This window comes from Anas platyrhynchos, chromosome 14 (genome assembly GCF_047663525.1).
Source record: "Anas platyrhynchos isolate ZD024472 breed Pekin duck chromosome 14, IASCAAS_PekinDuck_T2T, whole genome shotgun sequence".
Lineage (NCBI taxonomy): Eukaryota > Metazoa > Chordata > Aves > Anseriformes > Anatidae > Anas > Anas platyrhynchos.
Genome location: NC_092600.1, coordinates 4,020,747 through 4,047,133, shown reverse-complemented (window position 1 = coordinate 4,047,133; position 26,387 = coordinate 4,020,747). Strand labels below are relative to the sequence as shown.

The 26,387-nt window shown below is 37.6% G+C and overlaps 1 protein-coding gene and 1 long non-coding RNA gene across 2 annotated transcripts in view; both read right to left on the bottom strand.

Annotated features, from left to right (window-relative positions):
* The window catches only part of SPOCK1 (SPARC (osteonectin), cwcv and kazal like domains proteoglycan 1), a 285,184-nt gene extending 272,526 nt beyond the window's left edge, over nt 1-12,658 (bottom strand). Inside the window, exons 1-2 of the mRNA XM_005018686.6 lie at nt 12,399-12,658; nt 11,926-12,093 (exon numbers count right to left, since the gene is read on the bottom strand). Coding sequence (XP_005018743.1) covers nt 11,926-12,093 — 168 coding nt within the window. The 5' untranslated portion in view covers nt 12,399-12,658. The remainder of the gene's footprint in view (nt 1-11,925; nt 12,094-12,398) is intronic.
* On the bottom strand, nt 37-1,084 carry LOC139998643 (uncharacterized). Its single transcript, XR_011803321.1, has 2 exons — nt 674-1,084; nt 37-522 (listed from the first exon to the last, which is right to left on the bottom strand). It is a non-coding gene; the product is annotated as an uncharacterized lncRNA (long non-coding RNA).
* Nucleotides 12,659-26,387: the final 13,729 nt, after the last annotated feature.

The following is a 26,387-nucleotide window of genomic DNA, read 5'->3' as shown; positions in this document are numbered from 1 at the left end:
CAGCACAATGCTAATGTTGGAAGCACACAAACAAAATATAGGAAGTTTTTATTTATTTATTATTAAAAGCTACAGTACAATACTTACTAAAATTTGAGCAGAAAACATAATTGTACCCTTCTGCATGAAAATAAGGAAAGGAGAAAAGAGAAATCTTATGGACATTTCAATATATTTACATATGATGACATAGTAAGATATTCAATTTATGCAGGACACTAAATTTGGAAATCATCCTCATGCAACATGAGACTTGCATCCAGGAGATGTGTTGAAAGTTTGGATGATTTTCATGCTTTATACAGGTCCTACACACACTGAATTTCACCAGCTGTTGTGAAGTGTTTTCCTACTTTACTCCTGCACCACTGCATTAGAGCACCATCCAAGGGAATGAAGCAAACTGCTTCTCAAATGAGCTTGCAGCAGTACATGATCATTCAGTGGATGTTCTGTTTTAAATCAAGCTTTTGCCATCTGTTCCTCTGCTAATTACAAATGCTACAGATATCCACAACTATACTGCAAGGAAAAAAAGGCTATTAAAGCACATGTATTCTTTCTACAATGCATCTTTGTTGTTTATGAAATTAAAACCAATACCACCCACCACACAACGCTCAAGTCCCACAGTAGGAAGACCACATCAATGCAGGTGTTTACAGCTTCTTACCTGGCAATAAGCCAGCTGTGATTTCTTGGAGTCCAAAATGTATTATGTATACTCAGCAAGAGAATCTTCACAACTGTGCCCAGAATCACACACACTTCTTAAGTGGGGGTTACCAGAAGCTTTGCTCACACGAACACTTGCTAACCAGGGCCTGGGCTGTGCAGGATGCTCATTAGCAGCTAACTAGCTTTCAGCTGTATCCCCTCTAAATCCCTTCCTGCTCTCCTCTCCCTCCAACCTTAACACCATAATCAACCTATATTTTTTGAATCCTCTGTAATGAAGGAGCACATGCTTTTCCGTATCTAACTTCTTCCCATTCTGTCTATGCTTGTAACTCCATTACCTACATACACACACAAACACAGAAATGTCTTATCCTTCTTTTCCTCTTTTTGCCAGGCATTTTCTGTGAAGGAAAGATCTCCAAGCTTAAAAAAAAAAAAAAGACTGTTTCAACTATGATTTCTCACCTAATGGAGCATGTCTCCAACTCAGCCATGACTACTCAGGAAGCTTCAGCTTTAAAGCCAGCCATGCCCTAAGGCTTAGTTTCTCATTTTATATATACATGTATCTCTTTATTGAGTTTGAATTTTAGAGACAATCTTATGTCATTCCAGATGGAACATGTCAACCTCACCATTCCCAATGTATCAGTAATGGTTTTGCAATGATGGAGGTAGGTTTTAAAATAATTTCCTTCTTGCAGCTTCTTTCATTGTTAATGACTACAGCCATGCTGAGCACACAACCATATTCTTCTCTATTTTACTTTGCCGTGCTGCAATAGAATACTTCTCATCTTTGATTACACAGTGTCATATTCATCCTTTAAACCATGAATGGATATCTCTACAAAAAACCTAAGGTTCTTTGTTTACTAATACAAAAAGTTCTGATAGCCCCTACGAAGCTGTGTTTTTGTTGTTTTTGCTTTTTCTTCCTCCATATGAAGATGGCATTCTTGGTGATGGCAGATGTTGCTTCAGAAGTGGAAATTTCAATATATTTTAAAATAGTTCAAGAAATTTTTGTTATATTTTTATAAATGCTCCATAATTGTCCATTTATACCCAATAAAGTTTCTTGCACTTATATTCACACTTCTCTTTTACAAGGTATTGTACATGGATAGGAAACACTTCTTTGTTATCACTAACATCAGTGTCTCTGGGGAAAAAATATTACCTTTCATCTTAGGTTATAAGGAATTCATTACAGGCCACAAAATCTTCACTCTGCCAATCATTTTAACATTTATTAAGATATGACACATGCATAATACACAAAGCACCTCTTCATGAGAGGAACCAAAGGCTTTATAAAAAGAAGAGGAAACCAGATATAAAAATAAACAATTGTGTCACATAAGAATTGTCATTTCAGTACATCTCACTTCATATGTTAATGAAAATAAGACATTATGCATCCTGTCGCAGCTGACAACTTTGCTATATAAGCATCTTTGTAAGTGTTCATATTAATAAATCTGTGGCTATTGACATGAATTACTACATACTCTTTTATAAACAAATATATCTGGTGTACCAGTTTTCTTCATCTGGCAAAGCTTCTGTTATATGCATAACTGACAGTTGTGTGGTATTTTTCCAGTTCATATTTATTGAAATTAGATGTGACAGAATTCTTTTTTTGGATGCTGTTGACCTCAGCGAGCCATAATGTGGAGATTCACGGTTGTGTTTAAGGAATATGCTGGGTAATTCTATATTTAAATCACTAATTATCCCATGTCTATGATATCCTTACTGAAGGCAACACTCTGGTGTTCTTTCATGGTGTTTTTTTTTGTTTGTTTGTTTTTAGCAACACCTTTAGGAAGTTTTAAAAAGATCAGTAGACTTTTTAAACTTACTAAGACTCATGAGTTTCACCAGATGTAGCTTAACATTAAGATAAAACAAGATGCAGGAAATTTGCTGTGCATTATATCTCTGCTTTAACAGAAAATATCTAATCCCCCTTAAATATGATCTCAAAATAGAGGTGTATCTACCTAGTATTTAAAAAACAAAATAAACAAACAAACAAAAAACACTCTAGCTAGCATGAAAAAGATTGGTTAGCCCAGCTTCACTTAGGGGGATTAAAAAAAAAAAAAAAAAGATGACATAATTTATCCCTGATATATCGTTGAGTGAGGTTTATGTTATCAAACAAAAAATTAATTTAACCCACTAAGTACTGCTGTCAGATACTGGCACATATACCCAAAGGAAGAATACCAACTGTTAACCTTCATCTTTCTCTATTCAAATACAGTACACAACCCAGTAGAACTGCATTGTCCTGGGACTTGCACAACATAAATTTTGTTGTTAGATTTAGTATTAGGTTGACAGGTAACTCTGCAGCTAGCTTTGTCCTCTGCTCCCACAACCGCCTAACCCAGATGTACATCTCTGTATGCCTAACCACACTGGAAAATTGCTTTAAGATGTGGTAAAGGGTGCCACAAAAAGAGTAGGAGCTGTTGAAGATGGAATGAGGCCCCAGGGAGGGTTCAGCACCAGACAACTCTGCACTGCGCCAGGCCTCAGACCCTGCACAGGCTCTGGGCGAGTAACAGGGCTCTGCCAGAACACACTCTACCAGGTGCAACGGTCTTGGATGAAGTGGGCATATTTCAGAGCAGTTTCTTTAACGTATCATTACAGTACATGCAAATGTACAGCAAAGTTTTCAGGTAAAGGGATTACTAATACACATCCCCTGCAATAAGATGGAGAAGGAACAGATTAGAATCTATGTAGTACAGGTTGGTGGAAATATTTTAATTCCATCTTTTGGGAATGATAGTATAAGAAGAATATGTGAAACTGGTCATCCCACCTTCAGGGAGTGAAAATTTAAATGGAAGTGGAATCACTGCCACTGCACTGTTGAAGTCTCTAAAATCGATTTTTATTAATATATACCACATACAGTCAAGTTTTACCAAGAACCTAAATATCCCTAGTAGACACAGAAACACTACTCCAAAAAATGTTTTCCCCTCTCTCCCTCAAACAAGCAGTTCAGTCTGTCTCAGCTGCAGACTCATTTCTTAACCCTGCTATGATCATTTTATGCATCCATTAGGAAGAAGTTAAAGCCTGTCCTTCCTACTTCTTTGGTTTTCTGTTCAGGTTCAACCATTAGAACTAGAAGAGAAAGACATAGAGGGCAGTATACAAGTAGCAGGAGACAATACTGAGATACATTTCTGAATAGACAAGGAAACTTATAGAAAGAAAGCTGAAGTCAGCTCTCCAACCTAAAAAGCATGTAAAAACTATCACAAGGTATGCTGTGAAATTTCAGATTAAATTGTATACATATGCAGCTGAATTTCCTTAGACAGTTTCAAAATAACTTGCATAGACAGACAAATATTACTACCTCTATCAATTCCAATGTTGGCCACAATTGAACTGTATGCCATGATATATTGAAACCTTTCTTGAAAACCAGTCTGAGATAGTTACTTTAACAGCAATTTTTAATCAAGTATTTTTCTATCTGCCCAGGAGAAAGCAATCAGTGAAGTGGATTTATGACACTAAGTTCATTAAGAGGACAGCCAAGATCACAGAATTAATTGAAGCCCCCTTGTATCCATTTAATGAGAATGATTTTCTGTTACTCTGGATTACAAACCAAGCTATAGAAGTGACAGATAAAGACCAATCTACTTCCTGCCAAAACCTCTATTCAGTAGCTTAGCAATTACTTATCTGTAAACTGAATTTTGAATCATATCTTAGCCTTGAAACTCATTAGGCATTAGATGTTCAGTCCAAATATGTAATTCAATTTTAGCTGCCAACCTGCAACAGCAAATCTACCAATGATAACTGCTGGCGTTAATCTACCTGGTGACAGACTATTTAGAGTTAAGGCTTGGTAACACAGCAGCAATAAGGCCCCACATAGAGCTGCAACAAAGTGTTGGAAGTACAGAAATTCACATTGAAGACAGTGGCGTTACTTTAGCTTGGCTTTTTTGTTTTGGTTGGAATCTATCAAGTGTGTTTTCTGCAGACTGAACATGTTTGATTTTCAGATAGTTTGACTCTTCCAGGAAGCTGCTACTACTTATGCTGGCCAAAAACCTGATCTTTCTGCCTTTTCCAACTTCATAGTGTCCTCCAAAAGACAAAAATAACCATTTAAACTAACTGGCCTTTCATGTACAGTCTTCTTTGTCTAACAGGAAAACGAGGCATACAACAAACTCAGGCATCACTGAAGTCTTTGAGAACTTGGTCATCAGCATCAACAGAACTTCACTAAAGATCTTTTGGATGATTTTTTTTTTTGGATGATATGGGGAAAGAAATAATTAAACAGTCTTTGAATAAACAGATGTTATCAAAAATAAAAAAGAATTTTCATACCCCAAATGTAGTATTTCATCTACATTTCCCTCATGAAGTCCTGCCTCTTGTAAAATTAGCTCACTAGCACCACCCCGTATTCAGGTAGCCTTGTATTTTATCCACAAACCTCTCCCACACTATTAAATTACATATGTCTAGCCTCTTGGTTAACACTGTAAGTACAGAAGACAAATAAAAGTACAAACTCACAAGTTGTAGGAAGTATTATCTCATGTCTATGTACCGGGTTTTGATTTGATGAAATTTTGCACATATGAGGCACTAGCATTGTGATTTGTCAAAATTGGCTTTTCCAAATTTTTAAAATTCAATTTTAACTCCACATGTAACAAGAAGCAAAAGATTTCTCTTACAAAAAAAAAAAAAAAACAAACAAACAAACAAAAAAACTTTCTTTCTGTACTTACAAAGGTGCAGCATGCTCTTCACATCATTGTATTTCCTATAGCTCCCACTCCAACTCTTAAAACATAGAATTTGAATCCAGAAATATAACAGAAGACTCCATTCACAGAAATCTGACAAAACTACAGTTTAAAAAATTGTAATAAAGACAGACCCTATGGAAAAGAAAACCTGTAAAATTTAAGGGTTTGGGAGACGGGGAAGAGAAAGTAGTAGAATCCAAGAATTCTACTACAGTACTCTAAAGAACTGTAAAACACGTCAGTGAAAACTTCAGACCTACAGAATTCCTTACTGGGGATATGACTAGTGACTGCAGTCTATAGAAGATTTCTGCAAGGTTACAGCTCAACTTAGGACTTGAAACATATAATATAGAAACTAATACGATAATTTTCTACTGACCTGTTCAGCTTTAGAGTCTTATGTCATTCCTAGGCAAGCTAGATACATGTTAGTGAACCATTAGAAGTGTGCTCTCCATACCTTCCAAGTTAATTATTCTGACATAAATGCCATTATTTTTCCCCTTGTCCACTGCTGAAGGAACGTGTCAAGTTTGAGAAGAGCATTTTTAGTAATCATGTCTCTTCTGGTTTTAAGAAGCTGATTGTGAATTACACTTGGAAAAATTTGGTCTTATGTTCTGCTACTCTTTTAAACTTCACACAGATTTGGCAGATACATCTCAGCTGTACTTCACAATCACATGTATATTCCAGCCTTGTTAGCTCAAAAATGCCAGGGGATCTGGGGATACTTGTGTTATTTGGGTATCTGGTGGATCAAGTTCCACCAGACTAAAAAAATGTGGATAGGAAGCAAGACATCTGCATGGGGATTTAATCTTAATGAATAGATACATGAAATAAAAGTCCAGGGCCTCTTAAAAAAAAATCACAGAATCCAGGTTATGTTTTACGTTAACTACACCATAATCTTTTTTGTTAACATACAAGCTCCATTTTAAAACTGAATTTTAAAAAGATAACTTTTAAAAACCTGTGAGTAGATTAATACTCTTTGTCCTAAAGTCAGGAATAAAATTATTTTTGTTGGCTATATTCTGCCCCTTTCTTTATGTCAACTTCTCATAACCCTCTCTCAATAAACTTTCTGTAGCAAATCTACTCTTTCAAAATTAGCTTTATGCAAGTAAAGTCAATTCCTATGCTCTTAATATTCCTAGTTAAATATGTTTTGTACAATTTTCTTTCTTTAACAGAACCAGAAATCTTTCATCTTATGCATTTCAACAATATATTTGTTCTCTTTAGAGTAGCATTACTTCTGTTACTTAGAATAACTCTGCAAAAATCAATAAATGTACACAGGTTTTCTCTCTCATCTATTTCAAGCTAAGCTGCCAGGACCCAGAATAAATTCATTTTAGCTCTCAGTTCCATGACCTTCTGCTTTGTACTTTTAAATTTCATTTCATTTCAATTACTTGAGTTCTCAAGGTCTTCCAGTTCTGCCCGCTTGGTATTCCAGCCCTTCTCCATATTGGTCATGTTTTCCAACTCTCTGCTATCAATTTTCACTACCGCACTCTTAATTTGGGGCTAAACAAACCAGAGAAGAAAAGTGCAACAAGAGGAAAAGCAGGTGCAGAAGCATGAAGAGGTCAGCACAATGTCCATCAATGGCAATGCTGGAACAGTACAGCTCCCTCAGCCTATATTTGCTATACCACCTAATGCAGCATTTCTGCTTAGGGTCAGGGTGAACTCAGTAGGCTCAGAGAGCTGATGTACATGAATAACTGACAAAATCGTCTCTTCAGTGAATCATATTAGGGGCTGGTGGTCTGTGCCAACCTTAGAAACCTAATATATAATCTAATCCACTTATCTATAAATGTTAATGCTTCTCACAGTTACATTCAGCTACTTATTTGCTGTTAAGTGTGTGAAATTTTATATGCACAGATTTCATGTCTCATTTCCTAGGCATGCATAGTCTCAAAGCATATCATGGATGGGTTTACTAACACAATAACCTGAAGTGAATTGAAACTCTGCAAGTAATAAAATTTAGAGAAACAGTTTAGCTAATGAAGAACATAGCCTGGCAATCTTCCATGAATAAACACACACCAAAACCAGGTCATGCCAAGATTCTTAGCTTGCAACTTTTTAGAAAGTCCTTGTATGGTTTATATTAGATCCTTTAAGTTCATTTAATTTTTCCCCTTTTTGCAGTTTAATCCATAGCTAGTTGAACTTATTGCCTCTTTTTAATGTAAGTATTAATAATGTAATAGACATAAATCCAAGTAAAAGTAATAGTATTAGTGTGTTCATATAATTTGGTTAAGACAGGCCTTACACTAAGAGGACTCATCCTGTGCCTTCTGTGCCAAACCTCTATGAATGGAATGAGATGCTGCAGTGTGACCTGTTAGAGTAATGTGTATGGCTATTCACATAATAAATGCTTTCTAAGACTCGTAAGAATTCACTTCACAGTCAGGTACTGAATTTGCACTCAAGCTCCCCTTAAGCCAAAGAATCTCTCTCAACAGATTTAATCGAATGATCGAGGCCTTAACATTTGTTTTCATATCTAAAGGTCTAATTTACCTCTTATATTCCCAAAGTCTTCTTTTCCAAGCCTCAAATGTGTACAAAGAAAATATCTGCAGTTGCTTCCTACAGACTGCAGCTTGCTTACTGTTCTCTTTTTCTAGTAAGAATATTGACTTAGTTTTTAGTTTTCAGATACTTAAGTAACTGACTAGGTCTAGTTTAGTACTTATGTAAGCATTCAAACCACATTCAGTGTATGAATTAAATGAATAAAATTCCACATAGCCACAAATGCTGAGTGCTGTTCTTTCTTTTGTATGGTTCAACACAAAGTCATGAGGGAGAGAAACACTCTTATCCCCAGCTATAGAATGGCACTTAAGATGGAGAGATTTTGTCACTGGCCACATAGGAAGTCCATGATACACTAGGAAAAAGAGGCAGAAGACAGACAGGAATATCACGTTCAGATCATATTTAAAGCATATCAATACACGAGACATTATGCCATTATTGATACTGGATGAATAGACCATACACAAGATTTTCAGGAGCATGTGCTTCACAACACATCAGTCAGACTGGTCTTACTATTCATTAGCAGGCTTTGCTTGGTCTTAAAACTGAAGCCCTTAAATATTGCACAAATTGTGTTCAAACCATATGAAAACACTGCATTGTCAAGTCTTGTTTGTACCAGATCTTGAGGCCTTTTGAAAATGTTGATAGGGCATCATTTTACGTTATGAAACTCGGTCAAACTTAAAAATTTAGCCTGATTATGTGTTTATAATGTTGCGTTCAAATGAGGTGTACTTCTGTGCTGTCTTTTCACTGAAGAGTAATGATTGCTGGACCATTAGGGGCAACTACCATGCTGTCTTTACCCAAAAGAAATATGGGTCATACTTGAGAAAACAATCAATACTTGTCTTCTCAAATCAGGCCATATTGGACCATAGCTCAATAAGCTTGACCAACCAATTGATTTTGAAAAGAATAAGTGAAAAAGATGAGGGAATCTCTATTTAAAATTTTATACTCAGTTATATCCCATACGTAAAGAAATCAGGTGGTAGTGCAGCACTGTGCATACATATATGCATGTAAATCTGTCATACTTTTGTGTTGCACGCATATATGTGCAACAAATAGTTTAAAGTGACGACAGCCACAACAATTAAATCTCAGCTCTATATGTGCTGTGTTTCTTCTACTGTGCATGTGGACACAATTATGTAAATATTTGTGCAACCTGATATCATGTGACTTCAAATTCTGAAAGCTACTAAAGGTAATTATGATTTTTACTGCAAAATTACTTCTGCTGATTTGTAGGGTATGGTCTAGGCCCTTTGCTCTGTAGCAGCTGTAGTGTCAGATCCAATAAGGTATTAACTGAAACACCACTTCTATACTCCAGACTTTTGTACAGAGACTACACTGAGAATTTCATCCAGTAATGATGTACAATTACAGCTTGGGAATGAAGGGAAGATGGGAAAACAGTTTCCCTGCAAATTCAACAATTACAAATGAAATGCTAATCTACTCCACACATAGCAGTTAATACTGCTGTGTGTCATTTCATTAAGCAGTTTTACAAAAATATTTTAACAACCCATTCCCAAGCAACACAGCCACAAAGCAAGACATCTCTGCACACAAGTGTGCTCTCATTCCTACACCATACTGGCAGAATCTGTACCTATGCATGGTACAGATTGGGTGTGAACAGAAACTCTCACAGAAGATTATGATGCATTAAAATCACTTTGGTTGAAAATACGATACATAAAAATACATAATTAAGAGTTTAATTACTTATACAAACTTTTTATATTTTTTTCTTTGAAAAAGCTTAGTAGATTAGCAGTCTCTATTAGTTCGCCACATAGAATACTTCATGGGCAATCACACACAGTTGTAACGATGGTTTTGATGTAATTAAATAGAACCATTAAAACAGCTGAGGAGAAAGATATCTAAACTTTGCACAAACTTTATATTATTTATTTCTGCTTGACAGAGGACTTGTTAAGATTTTTTTCCATAAAATGGTTCTTCCTATGGAAGAGAGTTTTGAGGCTTTACAGATTTTGTTAGCATTTTCAGAAGTTCTAAAAAAACATTTTCAATTGTGAAATGTTAGAACATGAAAGAGGTAATGTTAATGAATATCTTCCTTATGAAGAAGAATCATGCCTCTGAAAATTGCACCTGTGAGACAGGAAAGGGTATGAGAAGTTGCAAAGACTTCAGACTTTAAAAAAATGCATAAAATGAAACACAAACTTTAAGCTCAAGAAGCATAATTTAATACAAAGTCTCTATTTGTAAGGAGCCTGTTGAAAGATGTAGAGAGTCATCTGCTAGAATTCTGTCCCTAATTAAAAACATTTTGGTTGAATTTGCCAGTCGTTCATTCAATTTACCATTTTCAGATGGTGTTGAACTGTCATGTCAAGTCTTGTGTAGGAATTGGGAAGAGAAATCCTTAGCCTGCATTCCCCAGAAGAATAAAGCAGCTAATCACAAAGATTCCCTTGGAGCCTGGTAAAAATCTATGAATCCATATTAACTGTGGAATACCCTTAATAAAATACTACTTACTGTTTAAGCATAGGCTTTTTGGGGAACTGATTATGAGAATTTCAACAGTCCCAATAGGTGAACATCGTCATAGTGACTGCATACAAATGTACATTCTGATATAATAGTCGGTGCTATTGATAAGTCTATACTTTGTTATATTAAAATTCAGAGTACAGAATGATTTTTCAGACACAGAACTACCAGAAAACATAGAGAGAATAAGCTAAGCAGAGACAGGTCACATTTAACCGTAATACTTCAACTTCTTTGCAAAGTAAGGTACAACATTCAGACCACAGCAACAGATGCATAATATCAAAGTTTAACTTTTTAATATATTATAAAGCACCTGAGCTACTCAAATGAGAATAAATTAATAAATAGCACACACACAACAAACTTACAGAACAGTACTAGCAGAACTGCTAGCCAACTATGTCCTTGTCCCTTTCCTATAGTCACAATGCAGCCAGAGTGCACAAATCCCATGCAATCAAGAATATTTCACCTCAGTGTGCTCCTGATCATCATTAACGGCAATGTTTCCCTTATCCAGCCTTAGAAACACTGAAGCAGGCCTTTCTGTGTATACTCCAAAGATTTTTCAACATACAGGCAACAGAAGCAAAAGGAGCTCCAGAAATGTTACATTTGCTCTAAACATTGTGTTTGCCTTCCACTAGTCATTGACTTGCCATGCCCAACTGTATTCAATCTAGGGAAATTCAAAGCTTAACCTTAGGAAAGTGATTTGTTTTGTGCAGGTACATGTCATAACATATCTTGAAGTCATCCCTATTTTCTAGGCTGGGAAGGAAAAAAAAAAGTCAAAGCATCGCTTCCTCCAAACCTATACCAGTGTCAAAACATCCATGATCAGAATTGACAATAAAATATTTTCCACCAAATCTGCAGGTGAAAAAAAGCTTCAGTGTTTACCACCTGGTGGCTCAAACTGGTAAATATACCCTTCTTAAACACGCAATATCATCGTTTACATTTAACTAGCCTCTTCAGCAGCAGGCACAGAAACTTCTCTCAAAGTTGCTCCCCAAAGGAAAGCCGAAGACCATTACGCTTTCAGCAAGACTGATATCGAGCCAAAATCGTCCTGATCAATGGGGTAATCGAAAATGCCAGGACTGTGTCCAGCTTCCAAACCGCTCCGAACATCCTTAACGCACGCAGCAACCGCGAGCCCGAGCTGCATCTCTCTTCCACCCACATCTTCTAAAAGCCAGCAGCCACCCACTGAAAAGATGCTGGAGTCAAACCAAACAAACACGGAGCGTACAGCAAACGGAGAAGTACTTACATCCCTGAATTTGTTCCAGTACTTGTCTCTATCGTACTGCGAGACGGTGCTCAGCCATTTGTCGTTGTCCAGGAAATTGCCACGGCTGCTGCTACTCGTGATGACCTCGGGATGCCGGCTCTCCACTTGCAGGAAGCACCAGGCAGCGAGGACCAGCACCCCCGACATCTGCAAGGAGAGGATTCCTCGAGCGGGGAAGTTTGAGGGCACCCAAGTTCGGCCTTTTCGCCCCTCACGCCCCTCGCCAACTTCTGCCTGCGGAGCCACCAGCTCCGCTCAGACCCACCCTGCCCGCCCAGCCGTGCGGGGCGGGGAGCGACGGCAATAAAAACAAAAACAGCTCACCCACGGCCGGGCAGAGGCACCGGCCAGGGGAAAATAAAGCTTTACGACACCCCAGCAAAGCCTCCCGCGGGAGCAGCCAGCGCTGGCTCCGCGAAGTTTGGGTGCCAGGGCTGAGCCGAAGCCCCTACCTCCGGGCAGTGCCGCCAGCCGCGGCTCCGAGCAGGGCGGGCGCCGCTGCCTCCTCTCCCTTGCGCGGCTGCCGCGGCTCGGACAGCGGATGGGAGAGAGCCGGCGAGCCCCCGCTAGGCTCCGTCAGCGGCTCCGGGCGTGTGCGGCTGTGTGTGTGCGTGTGTATGTGCGTGTGTGTGTGAGAGCGAGCGGTTGCGGGCTCTGCGTGAGCCAGGAGCCGAGGTCTGGCGACATCTTCTGGCGGCGGGACGCTGCTGAGGTAACGGGCAGGGCGAGGCGCCTCCCGTCACTGACCGTCACCGACTCGCTGTCTGTAACGGCCTCTTGGGCCAGGATCACTCCCCAAACCTCTTCACGGATGGGGAAGGGATACAAAATCCCCTCCTGGCTCCCTCCCGGCGAAGTAGATGTGTCAGCAAGGAAGCAAGGTGGCTCCCTTTGCGGAGAGTGGGGAGCAGTCCCCATGAGTGAGCCGCAGGGACGTTACATGGGGCCTGGAAATTCTGCTGATCAGCTTCGGGTGGTGAGGAGGCAGCTGGGGAGGCATCTGTGGGGGTGTTGGGGGTAGCACCATCACGGAGACTGACAGTGAAGTCTCACTCCTGATGCACCCCGATGTGTTCCAGAGCCATAAACCTGCCCTTTATAAACAAACAAAAGCCCTGCAAACACCAGCTGTAATAAGCCCTGGGTAGTACGTGACTATTTAGAGGCAATGGTTTCAAAATATCTGGAAGTAATGACATTTCAAAGGCATGAAAGTCATCCCAGATTTCATAATTTGTTTTGGCAAAGAGCTCCCCCTCCCTTTATCAGCTCACCCCACTCTGTGAAGACGTTTTTGCCCCCACACAATGGGTAGTGAAGGTAGACCTTGCACTGCCCAAGCCATCGGTTATTGCTGTAATCCGTCCCCAAAACCTGTGAGGAAGGCACTCTTCCCACTCTTAATTTGAACATTTCAAGGGGTAGGAAATAGGGAAGTTATTTAAACTGTCTTGTAAATATTGCCTTTTATCTCCCAGGAAGCTGAAAACAGGGTTAATTCCACTTTTTCAAACAGTTGGATTAGAGGGTTCTTTAGGAACACAGGAGAGGGTCAAGGTTATTAATATTTTGCCGTTGCATCTGTGCACTGAACTCATACAGTGCACAGATCTCATACAGTTCTGTTCCTAGATCTGACTTTAAGTACAGTTCCTAAATACCACATAACTACAACAAAAGCCACTGGGATTGAAAATAAAAATAAAAAATAAAATAAAAATGAGGGTTTATTAATTTTAACAGTAGAGAACAAGCATATACGCACATAAGTACTGCATCTTGCATTCTCCCCTTGATGCACATAGAATCTAATGAAAGCTACATGCCTGCAGGAGGGCAAAATATAACCCAATAAAAATAACAAATAGACGAAATCCAAAGCAAAGCCCTGCAGACATGGATGTAAATCCATATCTAAGCACCTTGCTCCACCTTCCTTTCTACATTGGACTATACCATTCTTCTCAAGGTTGTCCAGGGTTCCTCTCCAATGTCGTTCAGTTAGTTTCAGTGACAGATAAGGTTTATATAACTTCCTCCTGGTAGGGTGAACACAAGCTTTCTCATTTCTTATTTAGATTAACAGAGTACCGTAAAGTTATATTTATTTATTTATTTATTTCTTCCTGTATGGTCTTTACTGTAAGGCTTTTAACAACAGAGAATTTGTCTTCTCTGCACAGACATTAAAGCTCTTGCACCATCTTAAATCTTATGGTTAAGAAATTTCCCCAGTGAGCTTTACGGCAATCTATTGCCATTCAGCCATATACAGTTCCATTTGACTCATGAAGTTAAGACATTGCTGCATTTGAGCTCTGCTAAAACAAATCACCCTATCTGATAAATACTTGAGGATTTTTATGTGCAAGGGGCTATATCCATGCTTACCAGTTTTATGTAGATACACTCATTACTACTTTCTTGATCCCACTGGACATCAGATCAATTTAATCCTCCACTGACCCAGGCTAGTAGACAGCAGCAGAACACTGTTTCCCACCAAATTTGTACGAGTTCTACCTTTTATATATTTATATCAGCAGTTAGTTCACTCCTGTAAATCAGACTTGTTAGCACAGCAGGCCAAATTGAGTACACAGTTCAGTACAGTTGACTTCACTTAGTATGAAGCAGGTTAATATGCTTGCCAGTCAAAGACCCGAATGATAAATTACAGAAGCATTGTGTGCAAACTGAGTAATCGCATTCTTACTTGTAATAGTTGTCAGAAATGTGTCTTCATTTATTTAATTACTTCATAATCCCATATTCAAAACATGGCTAATCTTTCTTGATCCAGCAAAACACAGGCTTCCTCTTTAACCCTGATAGCAATCTCTATCATTCAGCAGCTGCAGCATTTCACCTCCAAGCTGTTTATCATCCATGACTAGAATTGAAACACCCCTGTCAGCTGTTTTTTATCATTGGACAGTGCTACAATTACCTCTAATTCTGATCCAAGAATATAATAGTAGAAATCTCTCTACGGTGGATACCAACTATTTGGTGTTTTGGATGTAAAAAGCTCCTTTCTTCCCAGTTAGAACTGCTGAGAAGTTAATAAACATTTTTACCGTGTTTGCACCTGTAAGAAGTGCCACAATATTGATTTTTGATATTATTTGCTGATTTACCCAAGCTGTGTAAAACATTTGATTAGAAGTTGCAGTTACAACCATGGCCAGCCAGATTCTGCATGCTGCAGTCTATTCAGGTTCTGTTCTGGAAGCAGAATCTTCTGGTGCAGAAAGCATTTCTCACACGGAGGAATCAAGGTTCAGATCTCATTTTGAGTTAGTTCCCCATGCAGAGGAATGATATAGTCATCTTAATAGGGCACTTTGGGACTTGCAGTTAATAGAGAAAGCCTTCAGCACCAGTCTTGCGGACAACATAAACAAAGCATGTTAACTTCCCCCTAGACCAAAGAGGATACCTGGAGAACCTAGATAGCCACTCCTTTCTACCCTAAAGCTACATTGAACTTATCCCATATCAACCAGTAGCAACCAGTTGCATAGCCAGTAGGGTGAAGCCAGCAGCAATAGCATGTAAATGTTGTAATGTAAAGGATTCCTCTTCCCCCAGTTATACTTGCATGGCAGCAAAACTCACTTTTTCACCTTCTTTATTACTTCCATAGTTCTTAAGGCAGTGGCTGCAGCTGTTGTCGTAGAGCCTTGAAAATCTTCTGTGGACGTTTATTAATGGTTTTTCCTCTCCTCTTGTGAGGCACAATTCCACCGACTTCATTTTTAAAAAACATTTACTGAAGAAAGAAAATCTTTACAGTAACAAATGGTTAAATGGCATTTCTGTACTCTACTCTGTACCAGAGTCCTTTATTACTGGATTAGGAAAATTCTGGTCTTGTAATTTAACTGGATTTTAAAATATATCACTAAAAATGTACATTCAGTGGCACAGACCTTCATTTAACATCTCTTTGTATCTTCCATATACTGCTGTATCTTTTTAATAGACAGGGATTTTATTTCCTCCTCTGACTCTTAGGACTGCAGATTCAGCTTTGTTAGCTCTGCTGGGCAATTGTGCAGAAAAAACTATTTTAACCTGTGCAGTAAGTGATTGTTGGCTTATACAAAGTTACTGAGACATTTGTCCATTTTACAATAGACTGCAATTCCTCTTCTCTAAAAATACTGCAAATACAAGTACTGGTTTGACCTCTTTATTTGTCTCTGCTCCCAGCTTCTTCTCTATATAAATCAGCCATATCTTATTGCAACAGAGTCTGATTTTTTGCAGGAACTTAATAAATGCATGCAACAGGAATGCTGCATGTATATCATGTGGCAGGAAAATGGTTTTCTAGCAGATAAAGTGGCACTACCTACTTTGGAGATGTTGCAGTTCATGCAATTCCCCTTGCTCTTGTCCTTCTGAACCACATAACCCCAACATCGGTGATTTCAGTGTAAGAGAAAACATCCATTGACTGTAAAGATCTTACAACATGTTCTGCAATCTATTTTCTAGCCTGTATTAGTTGTAATATCCCAAAATAAAGTGAATTGAAATACTGGCAAGTCTCGGGAAAAAATAAAAGGTGATCATAGCTTATGGTAGACATGTAGGAGAAACAGAATGACTCAGGCAAAAGAACAACACAAATAAAATCACTTATCAGCTCTGGAAGTTGGAGGTGGATTTCAGGACTGAGTTTTCCTCATCTTGCAAAGCTATCTTGCCGACAGGTGTCTAGAAGAGAAAAATACTTTTAAAACTGAAAAGACTTGCATTCACAAAAAATGTACAACTAAAGACAAGACTAAGTTTAAATTGAAAGAGGAGACTGAGGCAGTTATTAACAATTTTTAAATTGTCTTCTCTTCTAACAATCCATGATTTACTCTGTCATCAGTAAAAAGAAACAAGTTATTCTGAATAATGCCTCTGAGCAAAAGTCTATCCTAGCCACTGTGCCTTGTTTTCTGAAGGTTATTAACTCCACAAAGGGCCTACAAAAGAAGAGTCGCAATAAACATTGTGATTACTGTGCTCAGGACCTGCAGCACAGTTATTCTACATTAAAAAAAAAAAATAAAAAAAAAATAAAAAAAAACATCATGCTAACTTAAAAATCTAACAACAACAACAAAACCCTTTACCCACATATATCAGTCTATTCAAGTCATATCAGAACATTTACCAATTTAACGGCTATGAGTTTTTAATGATGTATGCAATATGGGATGATAATCCCTGCATATTTCACAAATTGTTTCACTTTCTCATCTTTCTAATGGGTATGGTGATCATGACAAAGGCGATTTTATGTTATTTCACAGAGTATCTTGTAAACTGACAACCTTATTTTATAGTTTCTTTTATTACTACTGGAACTTTTACAAGGGATTCCATCACAAAAATTGGTTAACTTAAATATTGTCATGGAGAGGTCTCACCATTTAATGCCAGAGTTCACTCTGCCCATGCAGCTTTCATTTTCAGTCGGAAAAGGTCATTAGAATTAAATTTCTCCTCAGACCTCATACTCTGTTGGAATGTGAAGTTTTGTAGCTCTGTTCAGCCTGAAAACTATTTCCCCAAGATTTGCCATTGTCAAGCAACTGGAGAGAGTTACCTCAAACCCTCTCTATAATATATATGTACAGAAATAAATGTTTGGAGATCATGTGGAATATCACATAGGCTTGTTCGATGTTAAGCATGGTAAGATCCTCTTTTACATATCTGTGAGATGCCATGGTATCGAACAATAAAAACCAAAACCATTAACACAGATTTCAGAAATTAGATTTGCATGTAAAATGGAGCATCATTAATGGATGAAATACAAAAATTAAATTTGCATTCCTATAAAAGTTAGAGAAGTCTCATGTGTGCTTTTTCTTTCCCCACAGTATACTTTTCTAATTTTTAATTATCTCTATTTTGCCTATTTTTGCTACTTTTTTTTTTCTTTTTCTCTCTACCACAGTCTTATGCAGATTTCATATTTTTGAGCTCTTTATGGTTCTTTATGATCATTTATTTCACACTTCCCTTTCTCTTTTCATTTACTTCACTCTTCCTATAATGCTTTTCTCTTGCTCATATAAACACACCCTGAACTCATATAAACGCATACTGAGATCCTTAAAAAAGTAGCAGTTTTCCTGGAGAATACTGAGACAGTCTGAAAGCAGTGTTCCCTCATGGGGAAAGAGTCCCAAAATGTTTTGCACCTCCAGAGGCCAGGCCTGGCATCAGCCCAGTTACATATGGTTAACATCATATTTTAATTTGATGTCTTGTGTGAAAACAACAAGAACTGGGGATTTATTGTACCAAACAATCTTCCAGCTCTTGCTAAACCCTCTTTTCATTAAAGAAAATAAAACAAAAGTATTGATGTATAAAGATGAAGACAATAAAGATGAGCCACAGAGGAGCTGTAATGGTTTGCATACTCATAAACCCTTCTCAGTCTTTGCGGCTTCAGTATTTTCCTATGGGGGATAATATTAAGAATGTGCTAGAATGCAATACTCTCAGATAATGTAGAGAAACAATTTTCTTTCTCTCTGCCACTATATTTTAGGCATGAAGCTTAAGCTCTCTAGGGAAGCTGATGATTCTCTTCTGCAATAACTTGAACCCTTATGGAAAACCAAATGCTATTTTACTCAGGCACCAAATCCCTTGAAGTTAGCATGCATAAGCTGAAGTGCTTTGGTAGAGAGGGAAGAGAGACAGTAGGTATGGCAACAGTTGAAAGAGAGGTAAAAGGTGCAAGATGAAGTTAGCATCGGTGTCTGCCAGTGCCTAGGATGGCTGCACAAAAACTGCAAAATGTGGACTGCATGTTCCTGGTGCAGGAGTAGGGTTCTGTGTACTTGATTCTCAGAATCATTTTCAGGCCTTAGGATACTGGAGGTGACACAGATTTGGCCATTGGCTCAAATCCACTACAGGCTGTGTATTGCTGTATCTAACCCAGTAAAGTGACTGCTCAGGAATGGCAGGGGCAGACTCTAGTTCAGCAAAACAGTCCTACTGCTATGAACAATCATTTCAGTCACGTGGAGAATTGTGCTTTAAGTAGGTTCTTACACCAGGGACAATATTCTGCAAAGGACCACGTGCTGGTCAGAAAATGGACAAACATTTTAAAAGAAATCAGGACATGTTTCCCTGCTTTTATTACTGAACTCTCTATGATTACAGGATTATAACAACAAAGAAAAATAACTCCCAAACCTAAAAATACTCTTAGGGGCATGAGTTGTAAGGGAGGAAAATGCCTTACCCATAGTGACACTCTCTTGAAATGTGGATGACGCAAAACTTCACCTTGTGTCAGCAAGCATGGAGCTGGCAAAAAGGGAGGCAGACAGACAACAGCTTTATCTCTCACAGTAACCACTTTTGAAGTGTTTGATGTGTTTTTAGTTAACTCCAGCCAAATTTGAAACTCTATTAAAGTAATCTGAGGAGATCTTCACTCTGCATGGAAATGAAAGACGAGTGCTAAGTTTTTAAACGCAGAGGACAAGAAGAAGAGAAGAATTTGCCCATGATCTAATGCAGCCCAAGCACCATCAGTTCCAAGGTGTGTAGGTGGGACTGAATCTGCCAAGGGAGGAGGAGACCAAAACACAATTGGGAACAAAGCTCTGGCAGAGAAACTACAGGAGACCCAGAATTCACCCCAGACAAAACAATCAGAATCTGCCAAGTGAAATTCACACTACGGTGAAATTTTTGGAAGGAAAGCAATGCTTTGATTCCACAGAGAGCAGAAAAAATCTGCTGATATTTCAAGAAAGGATGCTTGGGGCCAGGAATATATACAGAACTAAATGTCAAAGTCCACACAGGAAGCAGTACATGAGGTGGCACACGGTACCATATGTTTGAGCCAAAATCTGGCCAATGTTTGGAAAGAAATGCACTAATGGCAAAGACCTACATAATTTCACATGCCCCAGCAGAGCATGTGCTGCATCAAAACCTATGACAGAATCATTAACAACTCAGAAAAATTCTTCAAAGAAACAGTGCGTTACACTGCAGGAGAAGATGAATGGGCTATCTGCCTGAGAGGAACTGAGATGTATTAATTTTAGGTTGGATTCTGGTACACAAGCCAACAGGAAGCCAAGATAGTACTGTTAGCAAAAACAAAAACAAAACAGAATAAGCTAAGTAATGGTGGCTGGGGGCATTTTAGAGGAACTCACACATTCTCTTAGGAGGGTTAATCAAATCTGCAAGGACATCAATTTGAGAAGAGCTACAGATTGCATTTGCTTCAAGGAAAAATGTTCCTTTTTGTTTGATTCCAGCTGTTAATGATGCCAAGTCACTGGGAAAGCAAGAAATCCAAAACAAGTAAGGAGGATATGTGAATATCTTCCACAGAATGGAGGAAGTTTTCAGAGCACAGAAATAAACTGACAGTTCAGCCCTTAGGAAAGTTCCTCTCACCTTAAGGCATAGATTTAAAAAAAAAGTTCAGGATGAAAAGGAATAAGACACATTGGTCTATCCCAAGAGAACTATTCCCCTGAGATTAGAAAAAAACAAAACCTTTTCCTTACGAATAGACTCAAAGAAACTAGCCATATAAACTAGAAATGTTTTTCAGCAAGAGACAGAAGTGCCTGAAACAATGCACCATTCTTCTTTGTGTATCATCAGGCTCTGAGAGAGGTCTGTACTGAGGGAAACAAAACAAAAGCAGTCAAGGTGATTTTTAGGGACTCTTTTTAGATTGATTAGATGGTTTCTAGAAATGTTCCTGGCTCTATGCCTTTGATCCCTCATTCTCGTACACTCAACATCCCTTCCAAGAAAGATGTGTCTTCTTCCATCCTTCCTGTTTTTTTTTTTTTTTTTTCTGTTTTGTTCTGTTGTGTTTTTTTTTGTTTGTTTGTTTTTAATTTTGGAAAAGGTAACTTTTTTTTTTTTTTTTGCATGACACAAAAATTTTCAAAAGCTCTGTAACAACATAAAATCTCCAAGAACCACTGTGTATAATGAAAGCAACTGAATTAATAGACCACACAAATAAAATTAAGTAGATTCCATGCACCATAAATAATAAAAGAAACAATGAGAGAAGGTCATCAAGTGACAGCATAAATGTGTTCATCCAACAAACCAAAAAGAGCTATGATAATTTCTTGAATTAATTAACTATGAAAGGGTATTTGTGTTTAATATAACTTCTGAAACCTGAAAGTTATGACAGAGATAGAATTTGACATTCTGGGTATCAATCTGGAGAACTCTAGTTTCAGGTAAGAGAGCAATATTACCGACTTAAATGCAGATTAGCTCACATGAAAATCAGATGGTCTGTCTCATGTAATACAAGCTACCCACACCAACGTCTATGGGGCTGAGAAAATGAAAACAATACTGCTCTCTCTGGACCTGTCTTGGATCTTGCAAACATATCCTGAATCATATCAAACTGTAACCAATTTTGCAGTCTAGGACACTATGATAAAGTTTTTCACAGTTTTGTTTCAGACACTTGTGCGTTCTTTCACTCTGGAGACCACTACAGGAGAAAAAAAAAAAAAAAAAAGCTGTAACTCAGATACAAAAGGAATTTTTCACTGTAGCAAAGGTTTAATATTTTTCATAAGTATTTTGGGATCCTAAAGTCAGCTCAAACTGAGTATAGACAAATTATTGCCATTGCCAGAGGGCCTGGCAAATAACCTGTTGAGAAGATTATTTTTCCTCATCTACAAGTAGAGGATTCTTGGTTTCATGCACACAGTCTAGAGCATTTGACAGAAGTGCAACAGAGCAAAGTGCAGAGCTTGATTATATACACGTTTTCCCAAATTCAATTCACAGAAAGCACTACATGAGACCTCAGATGAAGTATAACATGCAAGTTTCAAAGCTACAGCTGAGATCCCCTGAAGAGAGACATTAATACTATTAGCAAAAGTCAGGTCTGCTTGTTTCTGGACCATATACTCTTTTTAAGGAGATTATTAAACTGATAAAAAGGAGACCACATTGAATGTAAGAGCACATTAGGAGACAGTCACCATCATATTGATGCCAGACAAAAAGGACTGCCTCGCCTCTGCTGTCATCTCCAAAGGACAATGGCTTGAAACAACTATATTGTACTCTGTTTCCCCCATCAGCTTTCTTGAAAAATGCTACAATTAAGTAGACAATCCTATGTCTCAATTTATTTTTCTAGATATGCAAATACAGACATGCTCAATAGGCTGTTTAGGATGTGTGATTTTAAGCTATCAATTTTAAATGAGGCTTCAGAATCCTAACAAATATTTCTCATTACTGGTAGTTCAGAATGTTGTTGGGTTAAAGTGTCAAAAGAATAAAAACCCTGCTGAGATGGACTGGAGTTGTTTCCACACTTCACCATGAAATTAAAAAAATAGTTTTAGTGAAATGTACGTCATCATTTGCTGACATTTTATTCAACAGAAAACTGAAAACCTGTTGCCTGGATGTTCAAAAACTAAGCTGCGCTCATCATAAACATGAAACTAAAAACTCGCAACAAGAAGTTATAAAACCTGCAGTATGGTTTGTGTCCCAGATTTATCCCTCAGCTCTCACCTGAGACGTATCTGTCACTAAATCCCAGAAAGAAAGAAATGAGGACACCAAAATCTGACTCCGTCTGGTTTATGGTGATCATTTGGCTTGCCTGTATTAGGGATGAATGAAAACTGTTACGATAACTTCCACCCCAAAATAGAAAGAGTATATAATTAAGATCAGGTGATTGCATCCTGGTTTATGCCCAATAAATATACACTGAAAAACTGATGGGGATAAAAATGCTATTTAAGATAAGAAAGCACTGAGTTATCTATATATATGTATATATGTTTGTGTTTGTGTGTGTGCGTGCATATTTTCCCCCTCAACTAGGTGGAAAAAAAATACAGTCCCTTCCTTCTTTAAATAAAAATACAAACCACCCTTTCAAATGGTAGGATATTTGCAACAGATGCATTGCCATTACAGCATTGGACTGTGTGTTATCACAGAAAAATCATAACTTGCAGCCTTCATAAATAAAGATAAGGAGTGAAATGGGATGAAATATAAGGAATAAGCAAAATGTCTGGTGAGATAAAGATGTTGAGGCTCAGATGGCTTTCAAAAATCAAATTCAGTTTTATGCTGGGCCTAAACGTCTCCCCATTGAACATTTAAAGTTTATGCTCATGGTTTTTATTTCAATTTGCACTTTTATTAAATAAAGATTACATATTTAATTTTTCTCACAGACGCTGTATAAGAGTTTCAGAGAAGTTCATGGTAATGTGCTGAAAAAATGTTTTAGAAATTTATATTGAGTTAAACAGTATGAGTGTTTTAGCAGTTTTGCATTCATTGGCCTGAATGTGTCTATTTTAAAAGTTTTACAGTGATGAAGAAAAATAGAAAAAATATCCTAGAGACAACAACGTGCATTATTTATTTCTAACAACAAAAACAACAAAAAGGTTCTTGGGAAAATTATACATAGCTTATATTCTCTAATTATTTAAATATCTTGTACACTTCCTAAATGCAAAGTACAGGTTCTTAGAACAGCCTTTGTTCAAAGTTATTTACATAAGTCATAGATATTAAAACACGGACACTAGATTCTTCAATGGAAACAAATAGAGCATAACATAAAACAATTCACAAACAATGTCAACAAGTTAATACTTTCTCTGCAGTCGGTCAAGAATTGTGTGTTAAAATTATATTTCAGTTTTAGTTTAGAAAACTGTTTTATAAAATGAAGTGTAAGATAATTAAAATGAATCAAGTTCTTTAGGGCCCAATTTTTAGAGTTTTTAGTCATCTAATCATTCCATGGAAGTGAAGAAAGGCTTGAGGGTGGTAGCATACATAATTATCCCAACACCTAGGCCTTCAGAAATCATAGGAAAATTACTTCCAACATTCTCTCTTGAACTGGAGTATCAGGGGCTAGGGAAGGAAAGAGACAGGAAGGACTCTGGCTTAATAAATATAAGATGAATATAAATAAGTGTTGTCTAGCACTAAAATCTAATAGACTGTGCAGTGAACTCCCAAAGGAGACATTGCTTGAGACTCTTAAGAACAGGATGATTAAGGCGTTGGTGAATATACCCAGGAGAGCTATCCTGCAGTGGCAGGGAAATGGGTTAGAAGACAAAACAGGTAATTTCTAGCAACTTCAAGGTGTGGAATTCCATCCTCAGCAGCCATTCAGAAAACTCCAGAGAGGCAAGGTTATTTCCTATGTACATAAAATAATCACGTATGGGAAGCAGAAACTCCTGTATTCAACATATAAATGCACACAGATGTGTGATCTTAATACAGAATATAAATAAACAGTGACAGAGATGCTTAAAATATATACACAGTAGCTGACAAGGTATTGCCCTCAATGTATCTGAATGCAAAATAGGATATGGCTGCTCTGTATTGTGTTGCTTTTTTTTTTTTTTCCTGCATCCTTCAAGGGTTGAACAATTTTTGTAATTTATTTACTTTTAGCATTAAATGATGCCAAGGTTGAATTTACATCTGATCCTTAATCCAAATGGACTTTTGTAACAATTAAAATCTGTGTTTAAAATAAAAACTTTCAATATTGTGACATTCAAAAGGCAACGAAAGGTTTTCACTGATTATAAGTAGAGAGGAAATAATGTATTATTCAAGCTCCAGAGCTTGTTTAATGCAAGATCAATTTTGTTAAGTGTTGCTTAGCAATGGATTATGAGTGCAGATCCTGAATATTAATGCAGGATGGGTATGGCAGCAATTCCTGTGAAAGTACACTTTAAAAAGGAAAGGATTTTCCTGGGGAACCACAGACAACTGAATACCTGCAGAGTTCCATAAACAGGGACCTCACATCTTCTGGACATCTTGCATCATTTATTGAATATCAAGCCATGTAGCAGGAACTTTTAGATCATCTTTGCTGTTTGCCAGGTGTGTTCCCAAAATGCTGACAAGTCCCTGAGGCAGGCAGCAAAATTTTACAGTGGGACAGTGTCACATCAAAGCAACAGGATCAAATTTTGGTCTCAAATTAGGAAGATGTGAGAGTTTCATAATACTTTATATCCACAAACCAACATATCAAGATGTTTATGTTCATTGTTTATTTAAGATTTTATGTCCTCGTAGACAGTGGTGATGTACTTCTCCCTCATAATTAGATCAAAGACCTTACTTCTTGGCATTTGGGCATTTGTATTGTTATCAAAGAAAGAACCCATCATAGAAGAGCCTACAAGTGGGAGAGGCTATGCTCTGAGAATGACGGACTACTGGAGAGAAATAAAGGTGCAGCAGCCACAGAGCCATGGAAGATTTGCACCTGAAATCAAAGTGCAGGGTGGAATTGCAGTGGTTGAGATTCCTTTCACAAACTGGATCTGCTGTCGTGCATTTGAAAACAGTCTGCTCTGACAACAGTTTAAAAAAGCACTAACAATGCTGCTATGTTCTAAATATAGACACCTCTATATTGATGGTTGCAGTACAGTTTGTAACGTAGATTGCAACTTTAGCTACAGCTTTGGCAAACCGTAAAGATGGCAGAATATCATTTTGACCCTTCAAATGAGATATATTCTCTGCTGTTATAATAATTGGCTACTTGAATTTCTTTTTTATTTCTCCTTTTTTTTTTTTTTCTCCACATGAAATAGAAACAACAAATATTTTTATATTATACTATTGTTAAAATCTCCTCCCTATTTTTTCTAAGCCCTGAGTTGTTTAACATTTCTTTTGTCAGTTCACATACTTGATCATATAGGAGGAAGCACATTAAGACCGTTGTTCTGCAAGCTATCAGATGTGTCATAATTTTCCCAGCATCTGTCTACATGATTCTTTTGGGATTTTGATCCTATTTTTCTAACTCTATCTCTGCTAATGACATGAATTTATAAGAATGTACTTTTTTGACTCTGATTATTGTCCGTTTTTCATAACCAGGTTTTGCCTAATAAAATAATAGCTTTTCAAGTATTTCTTCCTAATTCTCTACTTTCCATGCAACTTAGGGCACTCTACTCGTGTTTTTCTCCCCTCAGACTGTTTTATTTTCTACATCTCATTTTCTTCAAATGTAATTTTAAATGAAGTACTGATTTGCTTTCCTGTATCCGGGGAACTGAGAAGAAAAATATATGTATATGTAGATGTGAGATTGTTGATCCTTATACTACTTTCAAGTAATAATTAGGCTGTAAACTTTTCAGGACAAGGGCAGCCTCACAGTCTACATCTGCTAGAGCAATGGGATCCGGTAGCAGAATGCTATCTTCAGCCATAACATTAAAAATAATTACTAGCATTTATATTATAACATCAACCAGGGATTTCACAGTTCATACATAAAATATGAGATGCTTCTTGCCAGAGCCTTAATAGCAAGAGTTAGT